Below are 12,649 nucleotides of genomic sequence, written 5' to 3'. Positions count from 1 at the left end.
GGGCCGACTTTTATACTCGGGTGACATCTGATCTCCCCAGCCACTCACAGCAGGGGGGTGGTATAGGGCTTGAACGTCACAGGGGGAAGTTGTAATGCCTTCCCTGTCTTTCAATTGGCCAGAAAAGCGCGCTAACGTCTCAGAGAGGAAGCTGAAAGTAACCCGAACATCGCGTGGTAAGAGTAACGAGCATCCTGAACACGCTAATATTCGCCCGAGCATCAAGCTCGGACGAGTACGTTCGCTCATCTCTAGTCATTATCCATGAACATTTGAACATGAAGAAGCTATCTGCAAAGTGGGTCCCCAAATGTTTGACAACAGATAAGAAAAGCATGCGATTGAAAACTTCACGGTCCATTTGTCAGTGTTTCTGGACTGATAAGAACTTCCTGGATCAACTGGTCACTATGGATGAGACCTGGATTTATTTGTATGACCCTGAAACCAAGGAGCAGTCAAAAGAGTGGAGGCACAGTGGTTCTCCTCGCCCAAAGAAGTTCAGTCACTAAGGTGATGGCGTGTGTGTTCTGGGATAAGGAGGGCATACTGCTAGTGGACTACCTTCAAAATGGTTCCACCATCAATGCAAGGTATTACATTGAACTTTTGGACCAATTGAAGGCAGCTCTTAAGGCCAAAAGGCGTGGCAAGCTGTCCAAAGGAATCTTGTTCCTGCAAGACAACGCCTCCGCTCACACTGCACAAGCGACCACGGCAAAACTGGTGGAGCTATGCTTCCAGCTGGTTGATCACCCGCCTTATTCACCAGATCTAGCTCCCTCTGACCATCATCTGTTTCCAAACCTGAAGAAACACCTCAGGGGTACCAAATTTCACACCATTTCTGATGCCATGGCTGCTACGGATGACTGGTTTGAGGCACATCTGAAATCCTTCTTTTTGCAAGAACTTGGAATACCGATGTAAGAAGTGTGTTGACATCAGTGGAGAGTATGTGGAATAAATGTAAAGTTTCATCTTCCTATCTCGTTTCTTTCTACATAAAGCCAAAGACTTAGCAGCCACTCGTATCATAAATGTCCCAAATGAAGACGTGTCTAAGGAAAACTTCAGTAGAAATTAGTTTGCCTAACCACAACTTTGTAGTCAGAAATGTCACAGACCCACTCATGGATTAGCCTTGTCCAAACGAACGGGGTGTTTATTTGCCCATCTGGTGCAGAATTCCAGGTCAAATCTGAAGAAAGATAGGCTATGTGAATGAGCCCGTACAGTCTAACAATGTGGCCCTTGAACCACAAAGATATGTACTGGGTTCTATGTATCTGTCAGATAGTGTCTTGAGGCGGGTATAAATATAAAAAATTGGGAGTGGGTGACAGAGTTCAGGAAAGTTTGACTTTCATGGGGGAAGTTTTAGCAGAACAGCTTGCTAGACGAACCAGTAACACATGGACATTATTTATAGTATTATAAAAAGATTTAATGATTTTTTAAAAATAGACCACAAAAATTAACCATAAGTCACAGACTTACTGTAGATATTTAATCACAGTACAGTGTTCATCATAAACTCATAAATTTACATACATACAACCACACACTCCTTGGACCAGTTTTTTCATACTTACCATCCCTTTTGTGCTTAACACTGTATCACACGTGTTGTATTTATGGACTGACATGTCATTATGTACATATTGGCCGATCCATGCGAAATTCCCCACCTACAGTGCATCACTGTGTGCAAGGTCTACATACTCCATATGTAACCTTCATGCCCAGTCTTGTAGTACATAGCGTAGTACAATGTTGTGCTTTACGTCAAGTTGTCCAGACAGTATATAAAAGGCAGGACAATGAGCTTGAGCTTCCAAAATCACGTAGATCCTCTTTTCCCCTATGAAAAGTCATGTCCGTCAAACATACACAGCAGGAGACATCATAAACCCATGGTCATCTCTAGGGGATTCACTTTCATAAGGGTGATATTCATTGTAGATTGGGTTCTCTTGCTCCAAGTAATCGTCCTCCAATGCTAGATGGAGCCGAGGGTCTGATAACCGCCCGGGTTTCGGGGGAGACTGAAAATAAGTAACTGAGGTTAATACTGAGGATCATGAAAATGACAATAAGTATCTATATATCCATCTATAATATCCATCTCCCCTATTGTCTATCCATCCATATTCTCAACCATTGAAACATTTCTCTACCTGACCACCCATTTGCCCACATTCTCAACCACACATCCATCTAAACTATCAGTTCATCCAAGTACACATACTTCCTGCCCACCCATGCATCTAACCAGCTATCCACCCATCCATATGTTGGGATGGGATGGACTGGGCTGAAGTCCTTTGCTCTCTGTCCGAGCCGGATGGGTCGGTGACTCAATCTGGTGAGAGGTTGGGAATGGGATACTTAAAGGGTTTATACGGGGTTAGAAAAACATGGCTGTTTTCTTCTAAACACAGCACCTCCTTTGTCCATGGGTTGTGTCTGGTGTTGCAGCTCCGCTCACATTCACTTTAATGGAGCTGAGTTTCAATACTACACACAACCCTAAGGACAAGGGTGTTTTTGTGTTTGAAAGTAAGCAGCCATGTTTTTCTTACTGTGGACAACCCCTTTAACACTGTAATACAGAGTGAGTCAGGACCAGTGTCATAGTAGCTTATCCTCATGTGTTGGCAATAGTAACAGTAAACTCATTTTCTGGACTGGGCCACTCCAAGTTAACTACAGCTCGGGCTTGTTGTTCTCTATAATAAGCATGTGGTGTTGATGTGTACCAGAGCCCACGGGGAAACATTACATAGCCAGAATCACAGTATGGATGCTCACCAAACCAGTTAATGAACTTGGCAGAAATAAATAACAACTAGAATTCGGTTTAGCCCGACAATTCCCCATTTAACGGGTATTAACTGTAATAAAAGTTCAAGTCCGGAAATGAACAGAAGGCTTGGCACTGCCGATATAAACAGTCCATTCACAATTATCCACCTGGGTTCTATTTATAGTCTTTGTATAGGCTAGACTCTAAGCTGTCCCCCTTAAGGGTGGCTGCCATAGGCATAATGCAGAAGAGCACTGGTGTCACTTTTAATGTTTGTAGGAGACAATTCTCACAGTGCTCATCCGTTGGACAGTACCAGCCCGTAGGCACACCAATCTCTCTCCAACTTCACCAGACATCAGCTTCTACTGCCCCCTTTCGGTCTGAGGTTGCCTGCCCAAACAGCCACACCCACAGAGCCTCCCAGGCATGCACTTAAAGTAACTTACAAATAAGTTACAGTCAGCCCTACACCCTACACATCCATGAAGCCATCTACCCATTCACTCATCCATATTCTTACCCAATCATCCATCAAACTAATTCATCTACCCCTTAAAATGGTGTTTACATGGTTTGCTGCCTGCACCTATTGGTGCTAATGACCATAAACAGACAACATGAAGATGCTGTATCCAAGGGATATTGTCAGTAAACACCAAAGAACTTGCCAACATATGGCTTATAATATGGGAGCTGCTTCGAAAGGAAGCTGAAATGACAGACAATTGAAATCACAGACTAAATAGTACATTCATTACCATTTCCACATCATATGTAGTTTCTTGTTGGTGTGGTTGGTTCTTCAGTAATCCCTCTCTAGAAGGCTGAAAGACAATATTACAATTTTAGGATCTTTATAACTCACCAATATGGGAAGATTGACCAGAGTGCAAATAATTCTCTTAGCACTTTTTTTTCCTCACATATAGGGGCCATGAAGTTGTTGGGGGCTGCTCCAATAACTAAATATGAGGGGTGTCTCACAACACCATAGAATCTTTATACTGCAAATATGACCATGCTTTTAATGAGGCTGTCCCAACTGGACCAACCCAATCTAACATGGTCTATTAGAACATATAAACAACCCTCTACCATTGAAGATGCAATTTCCAAAGTGACTTAAATACAACAAATGCCATTTTCCACAAAACAGTATTTTCTGTGGTGTGATTTTGAATGCCTAATAAAAACTGAAATCAAACCTGCTCTTTGCATTAAATATTTTGTACGTATCAGAGTGATTTTGGCCAATAATAGGTTGTTAATAATACAGTAGGCATCATGAAAACTACGTAGCCACTCTTTAGAAAACCACCTTCAAAGACCATCTCACATTGCAGAAACTAATATTTCTGTATTTTACATAAACAGCCTATTAACAGAATGCATGTAATTCTGAATTTCCCCTGTTGGCATTCTAGAGCAATTAAACAATTGCCACTAGGTTCCCCGACAGATTACACATACCTTGTGATCAGCTTATCATCAGGGACCCTTCTAATAAAACCTAATGAGAACCCTTTGTAAGCCCAATGTGTATAGGTCAATGATATCTAACTTTGGTCCCTTATTGACATGCAACCTTATTGCAGTTACCACAACGATACGTGGGATTATTTTATAGCCTACATGTTAAGTAGAATTGTGTCTATTAGAGTTGAGCGAACGTACTCTGCCGAGCTTGATGCTTGTTCGAGTATTAGCATACTCGATGGTGCTGCGAACGTCAAGGCTAGTTTGTGGCTGGCTTGAGGAGAGAGGGAGAGGGAGGGAGAGGGGGAGGTGGAGGGAGAGGGGGAGGTGGAGGGAGAGGGGGAGGTGGAGGGAGAGGGGGAGGGGGAGGGATAGGGGGAGGGATATTGGGGGGTAGGGGTAGGGGGAAGGGGATAGCGGGAGGGGGAGAGGGAGAGGGGCAAGAGGATAGCGGAGGGGGGGAGGGAGAGGAGGACGGGGAGGGAGAGGAGGACGGGGAGGGAGAGGAGGACGGGGAGGGAGAGGAGGACGGGGAGGGAGAGGAGGACGGGGAGGGAGAGGAGGGCGGGGAGGGAGAGGAGGGCGGGGAGGGAGAGGAGGGCGGGGAGGGAGAGGAGGGCGGGGAGGGAGAGGAGGGCGGGGAGGGAGAGGAGGACGGGGAGGGAGAGGAGGACGGGGAGGGAGAGGAGGACGGGGAGGGAGAGGAGGACGGGGAGGGAGAGGAGGACGGGGAGGGAGAGGAGGACGGGGAGGGAGAGGAGGACGGGGAGGGAGAGGAGGACGGGGAGGGAGAGGAGGACGGGGAGGGAGAGGAGGACGGGGAGGGAGAGGAGGACGGGGAGGGAGAGGAGGACGGGGAGGGAGAGGAGGACGGGGAGGGAGAGGAGGACGGGGAGGGAGAGGAGGACGGGGAGGGAGAGGAGGACGGGGAGGGAGAGGAGGACGGGGAGGGAGAGGAGGACGGGGAGGGAGAGGAGGACGGGGAGGGAGAGGAGGACGGGGAGGGAGAGGAGGACGGGGAGGGAGAGGGGGACTGGAAGAGAAAAAATAAAATAAAGCTCGGCAACCGGCGCATCACATACAAAATGCTCGAGTCTCGCATTAAAGTCAATTCGGTTCGTTACTCGAATAGAGCTCTCGAATTTTACGAAAAGCTCGACTCGAATAACGAGGTCCCGAGCATTTTGGTGCTCACTCATCTCTAGTGTCTATCTAAAGGGAGTCTGTCAGAAGAAATATGCCAAACAACTGCTTACAATTGGTAGGAAACTTTAAAACATGTGGACACATAATTACTTGCAGTTTATACATTTTGGATTGCAGAGAAAAACAACACATTTAAAGGGGGTGGGTCGGTCATCAATAGTTGATTGCCGGAGACACACCAGTCAGGATCCCCAGCAATTAGCTGATCGTTGAGCCTGCTGTTAGTACAGCGGTGATGATCATTATCATTGAGGTCAGAGTTGGAAGCGTCATTGAGGGCTTCACTACCATTGAAATCAATGAGAATGAATGCTGCCTCCCGTTACACCTCCATGCCCAAACTTTTTTTTGTAGCTAGAAGTGCCGGACGTGTAATAGGAACCTTCTATAATGCTTCCACCTCTGACCCCGATGATAAAGCCCAGTCCTACTATACTGGCAGCAGGGTCGGGAGATCAGCTGATTACTGGGGATCCCAAAAGGTGGGTCCTGATGATTAACTATTTATGATCTATCCCAAAGATAGGTCATCAATATCCCTTTTAAGTTAGTAGGTAAACTACACCCCAAGTGAGCTGAGGGTGGTCCTAAGCCAGGCAAGCACTCTGGGTTTCACTTGCAAACCCCACCAGACACCTCTTCCTGGGATTGACCCAGCATCAACCCCTAGGTCACTGAAATTTGGTGGTGGGTTGTGAACAAAAAGGTGCAGGTGCATGATTTCAATGCCAAATCTAGCAACGTCGCTAAAGACTAGCGCCAAGGAGGCTGCACTGGGTGCGGTTTACCAGTGGAGCACTTGCCAGGCTTGGAGCCACCCTTGGAGCACTTGAGATGGAATTTGCATACCACCTGAAACAACTTTACCTCTCATATCAGAAAGCTATAAACTGCAAAAAAAGGTATGTGTCCACTAAGTGCCTTACCAAGCACTAGGAGTTACTTGACAGACACATTTCTTCTGCTAGACTTCCTTTATTATAGTAAAGTATGTAAATTAATCTTTAGAATTTACTACAGCACAGCTGTTGATCATTACTTTATCGTCACTGCTGAATGCCACCACTTAATGGACAACCAACTCTTGAGTTGGGCCAAAACGTCTATTAGTGCATTGTGTTTGAGAAGTACTGCTATGATAACATCTCGGAGGTAGTATCCGCCTGCTGGCTGCAAGTATTTACACGGCAATTGTGTAATGTAAATACATTTGGACTTTGTACCTTTCGGCACGAAAAGAAAAAATTCCCACCCACTAAATTCTTTTCCACTTATATCACTAGAGAAATACGAGTCCTTCCAGACTAAAAATGGTCTATTTTCTTCTCTAACATTTAGGCCGTCACAAAGTATTTTCTGTAATAGTAACACTTTCCATGTAATGGGCGGCATAATCACATCAAATGCTCTAGATGAGTACTTCTCAACGTTCCTAAACCAAGTACTTCCCTACTCATATTACCCCTAGGCTGGAGTATCACATATCATGGATTGAGATCCTAGCTTCTAGATTAAACACCACCTATTAGGGGAGATGTCGAAATAGACTTTTTGAATACAGTTTATGAAAATTATTCTATTCCACTTGTTTCCGCTCTAATGACTTAATCAGCTGTTCACTTCATTGGACGGAGAAGTTAGTTTTCCACTGGAAAAAGCAGTGGATAAAATGAGAAAGGGAGAACCTTGGCGTATAGCAGACAGAACTGGAAATTCCTCTTGAGGTAAAGCAAGGTAAAAGCACAATTGTTGGTATTTTTGGGGGGTTCCAGACATTTGCTAAAACTGCCCCCACCCCACACAGTTGTCTGAACCTGCCATGAAATGTGTTATGGGGGTTTCTAGATGGTCCTAACAGATATCGGAGAAAAAGAAGAATTAGGCATGGTGGGTTGTGCTTGCAACAGTTAAAAGGACTGTGTCAAATTTTATTAATTAAAACCAGATAGAAAACCATTTCCCATTTTTCTAATTGGTTTTAATTTTCCGATTGTAGACTTTTTAAATCTGCACCCTGTACATGACTATGGGGGCGGCCATCTTTCCTACATTTAACAGCACTGAGAGCATTCGAAAGATATGTTTTAGAGCAGCCTCATGGGCCATTCACACAATGCACAGGAGGGGACCCACTGACGTGTATGGGAGACTGTTCTAGACATGTTCTGTGACTTGTGCAGCGGTTATTTTGCAGGGAGGTGGAGTAGATAATCACAGCTTATACCTCTCGTGAATGGTGGATCCTGTGCTATCTACATATAGGTGTTAGCTCTAAGTGTAATACTGCTGTGATGTTGGTGAGACGATGGCTGCAAAGCTTTCTTTACAGATCAGGGAGTGACAGACTAACATTAGGCTCTGTGGTCAGTGGGGAAAAAATGCAGGATTTTAGGATTTTTAAAAAATATATAGATTATGACTAGAAATGAGCGAGCATACTCGCTAAGGACAATTACTCGAGCGAGCATTGTCCTTAGTGAGTACCTGCCCGCTCGGAAGAAAAGGTTCGGGTGCCGGCGCGGGTGAGCGGTTAGTTGCGGGAGTGAGCAGGGGGGAGAGAGGGAGAGAGAGATCTCCCCTCCGTTCCCCCCTGCTCTCCCCTGCCGCTCCCCGTCGGCACCCGAACCTTTTCTTCCGAGCGGGCAGGTACTCTCTAAGGACAATGCTCGCTTGAGCAATTGTCCTTAGCAAGTATGCTAGCTCATCTCTAATTGTGACCAAACAAAATGTGATTTATATAATAGGTCATTTTCTGATGACACATTCCCTTTGAGTGCGGTCAGAAGGATCTAGCAGTGGCTAATTGCCTTTTCCCCAATAAAATGTACATACATGCTCGGCCAAGTTGTACTCCTAACTTACTATACACATAGTTTAAAGGTGACCTTCATAAAATAAAGCAATCTGAAACTATCCCCATGTGGGAATCTGAACACCTATAGTGTAATTAGGTCTTCTTCCCCGTTAAAAAAAACCTAGACTCTACTCCTGCCTTGTATAATGGTGCCTTGGGCCAACCCTACCTCTAGGCAGCTCATTTGCACTTTTAAGAAGATAATTTGAAAGGTGCAGGATGAGAGAGACACAAACAGACATGAACAATCTATGCAGTTAAAGGGGTTGTCCCGCGGCAGCAAGTGGGTCTATACACTTCTGTATGGCCATATTAATGCACTTTGTAATGTACATTGTGCATTAATTATGAGCCATACAGAAGTTATCAGAAGTTATTCACTTACCTGCTCCGTTGCTGGCGTCCTTGTCTCCATGGTTGCCGTCTAATTTTCGCCGTCTAATGGCCAAATTAGACGCGCTTGCGCAGTCCGGGTCTTCTGCTTTTCTGAATGGGGCTCCGTGTAGCTCCGTGTAGCTCCGCCCTGTCACGTGCCGATTCCAGCCAATCAGGAGGCTGGAATCGGCAATGGACCGCACAGAAGCCCTGCGGTCCACCGAGGGAGAAGATGCCGGCGGCCATCTTCACCGGGTAAGTAAGAAGTCACCGGAGCGCGGGGATTCAGGTAAGCGCTGTCCGGTGTTCTTTTTTAACCCCTGCATCGGGGTTGTCTCGCGCCGAACGGGGGGGGGGGGGGGGGGGGGGGTTGAAAAAAAAACAAACCCTGTTTCGGCGCGGGACAACCCCTTTAACTCTTTCTTTACTCAAGAGGATTTTCAATTAAACTTCAACAGTGACAACTGCAATATAGATACCCAACACTGGTCTCAACTACCTTCAATGAGAGGTGCAACAGGGACACCTGGAAGTAACTCAGTCCCTGTAAATGCAATAGTTCTTTGTAAGGGACTACTGTAGGATGGTACTCGGGGCAAAGGTCTGAAAGACATAGCTGAAGTCCACAACAATTCTCATGGGGCTTGTCTCATCTTCCCTCTGTAATCAGCCTCTCTTTGCATCAGATGCCCTAATTTTAGAATGTGGCCTTACTGCGTTAATCAGGGATGAGGTTGCGGCTCACTCTGCTGTTGTTTTGACTCTGGAAACTCTGATAATAGGTAACTCAACTTGGTTCAGTGTTGATGGCGGACCGCAGATGCTCTGTGCCTAGATTACAAGTCCATCATGTTTTCCCTCGTGACTCCAGGATCCCACTTTGACTACTGCTGCTTTTAGACTCCAAGTGAATGTGACAACACCCTCTACTGTTCTCATCTCCAGACTGACTTCACAGCTTCAGGCTTCTTTCCCATGAGCGTATATCAGCTGGCCGTTTTCACGGGCGTTTTTACATCGGACCCTAAAGATAGCCCTGGATCTATCTTTTGGGCTGGAATACGTCGGCCACTGCATGGGTTCCACGCTGCTAAACTCCCTCCCTCTGCTCTCCTTCCCCCATGCAGGCTCACCTCTGCTCTCCTCCCCGCTCATTCTTTGCAATGGGAGGGGACGGGGCGGAGCCAAGTGCAGGCCCGTCCCGCCGCCTCCTCCTATTGCTGGCTGCGGACAAGAGGCCGGACATAGATGGAGCTAATTTCCCACCTCTGTCCGCCCCTTGTCCATACCCATCAATGGGAGAAGGCGGGATGGTGCTTAGCCCCACCCCCTTCTGCCACTCCCTTTTGTAAAAAATGAGCGGGAGGAGAGCAGAGGTGAGCTTGCAAGGGGGAGGGAGGGGTAAGGGGCGACGGAATGGTGACCTTGGCCAATGCGCCGTGGCCAATGCTGTGTGAACAGGCACACAAACGTTAAATTTGTGCGCCCGCTCACGAGCTTCTACGCCCCAGATGATGGCGTATACCAGCCGGCCGTCAAAGCATCGGTTGATAAATGCTCGTGGGAAAGAGCCTTCACTCTGTTGTTCCTCTGGACTCTAGCTAGCTTCACAGCTGCCAACTTCACTCTACTTATCGCCTCCCACTTCCTATGCGGACCTAATCAATCTACCGTGGACACCCTGGAGTCCACATTACAGTACACTAACATCATTGCTGACATGTCAAATTTAGTAGCTACTTGATGAAATGACAATGCTGGTGCAGCTTTCCTTAGAACTATGTATTGTATCCTTCCTCTATTAATCCTCTTAAAAATTTATGAATAAATTGACAACAAGGCATTTCCAGTTGGGAGGTGTCCCTACACAATCTGACGCTGACCAATCAGTCCCAGATTGTGTAGGGACACACCTGTTTGACAAGGGGAATTGCAATGCCCAGTCATCAATTTATTCACACATTTCCAGGAGGAACATCAGAACAGCACATTGAGAAAAGATGCTCCAGAATTGTTACTTCATAGAGAATGCAAGTATTTACTAAAACAAGACACGTCAGTAGAGCTAACATGTCCTCTAACTGCATAATAGCCTGTGCTGTACTTATTGCTCAAACACATCCCATCATAGATAAGGCATGATGAGTTACTTCTGAATTAAACCCCAAAATGTATAGACCCCAGAAGCAAGTGATCTGCTCCAAAATCTGCTTCACTTGGGGTGCTCAGTATTGCAGTCAGCTTTAGCTTTAATTGACCAATTTTTTACTTGTGTGCGCTCTGTCTATTTATGGAAAAGATAGAACAGCCAAAATTACCTATAATTAACTCTTGAACTGATAATCAAGACGTCTATAGAAACAAAATGATCATTTCTGACTGATGAAAATTTGTTTAGATTGCGTGACGTGCTTCAAATGTTATATCAGGTGCTGCTTGTCATCACTGCTGGAGAAACCAGTCGACAGGCTTGCCAACTTCCTTTTCAAAATTTTCTGGACAGCAGGACCAAAAATCACAGATGGCCCATAATTTTCACAGACATATGTCCTGCCTATTTTTAGAGATCACGCCCCATATCACGCCCACCATGAAATGCCATTGAATCACAAGAGCTCCAAAATTAAAGGGGTTATCAGTAGTGAAAGAATCTGTCAGCAGTAGAACAGTTGGCAACCCAGACTACTCGTTGGGGTTAAAAAGACCTACAGGACACATAGGTCAAGTTACCATAAAGACAGAGCAGAACAAGGAGGTTTGCTTCGCAGCAGAGCTTTAAAGGGGGGTTTCCAACAAAATACTATTGACTTATCAGGATATTAAAAAAAAAGATTGCATTTAGTCCACAGCACATCCAATTCACCAAATGTTGGGACTCCCCATGCAAAGCCACCAGAATCCAGAATTCACAGATCCATATCAGCCAAGAAGCGAGTCAGTGCGACAGCATGTCAGGTGCAAAAGATAAAGCAGAACTTTATTCCTCCTTTACATGCAACATTTTGAATGTGTAGGTCTGCTTAATAAATACTTATGCGGGCGTATTCACAGGATATGTCATCAATAGTTGAGCAGCTGGGGTCCACTGCTCGGTACCCTTGCTGATCGGGCGCCCGCGTTCTGCGCCACTACACACAGGAGTATAGAGCGGAAGCAGTTAGCTCCAACCCCTGTGTAGTGGCCAGAGCCTGTAACTGCAAGCGTAGCTCTCATTAAAATTAATGGGTGCTGCAACTGTAGTTACAAGCAAGGGTCAGCTTCTTCATCGACCCACTGTGTATAGCAGCGCCTGATCAGCTGGTCGATAAGGGGGTTTCAAGAGGTAAACCCTCGTCAATGAACTACTGATTATCTGTCCTGAGGATAGGTCATCAACAGTATTAATGTAGAAGTATAAACCTTAAAGTTGTAGTCACTATAGAGGATGCAAACATCCCCCTCCCTAAATCTGCCTGCAGTCATGTTAACTTCTCCGTGAATCCCAACTCCGGTCAGTCTTTTTAACCCATTTCTGCAGCTTGTTGCTCCACTTATGGCAGCCGACCCTCTCATGCAGAAAGGGTTAAAGGACTGACCGGACAGGACTGTGCGGAGCCCACTATACCTCACACAGCGGGTGGGCTGCACCATGAGCTGGCTGTATAGTTTACTCTATATTAGGCCGGGCTCACATAGATGTATATTTACCACGTATTACGCAGGCTCTGTACGCCCTAACTCGAAGGCACGTTAACGCGGTAACTCGAAGGCACATTAACGTGTCGGAATTGCATAATACGCGAGTGCAAAAAAGAACGCAGCATGTTCTATTCTGCTGCGTATACATTCAATTTTCACAGTAATGTGATGCATTTTTGATTAAAAATCTGTGAAATTTCAGTCTTCACACGTGTGAAAGGACCACAAGTGTTTCCAACAGCCTTCAA

General features: G+C 45.8%; 1 protein-coding gene across 1 annotated transcript in view; it reads right to left on the bottom strand.

Moving 5' to 3' along the window:
- Positions 1-1,446: 1,446 nt before the first annotated feature.
- The window catches only part of NECTIN2 (nectin cell adhesion molecule 2), an 84,843-nt gene continuing 73,640 nt past the window's right edge, over positions 1,447-12,649 (bottom strand). Inside the window, exons 8-9 of the mRNA XM_066607179.1 lie at positions 3,571-3,636; positions 1,447-2,048 (exon numbers count right to left, since the gene is read on the bottom strand). Coding sequence (XP_066463276.1) covers positions 1,884-2,048; positions 3,571-3,636 — 231 coding nt within the window. The 3' untranslated portion in view covers positions 1,447-1,883. The remainder of the gene's footprint in view (positions 2,049-3,570; positions 3,637-12,649) is intronic.

Source organism: Eleutherodactylus coqui, chromosome 6 (assembly GCF_035609145.1).
Source record: "Eleutherodactylus coqui strain aEleCoq1 chromosome 6, aEleCoq1.hap1, whole genome shotgun sequence".
In the NCBI taxonomy this organism is placed as follows: domain Eukaryota; kingdom Metazoa; phylum Chordata; class Amphibia; order Anura; family Eleutherodactylidae; genus Eleutherodactylus; species Eleutherodactylus coqui.
Note: the sequence above shows the minus strand (reverse complement) of the source record. Positions and strands in the feature narration are given on the sequence as shown.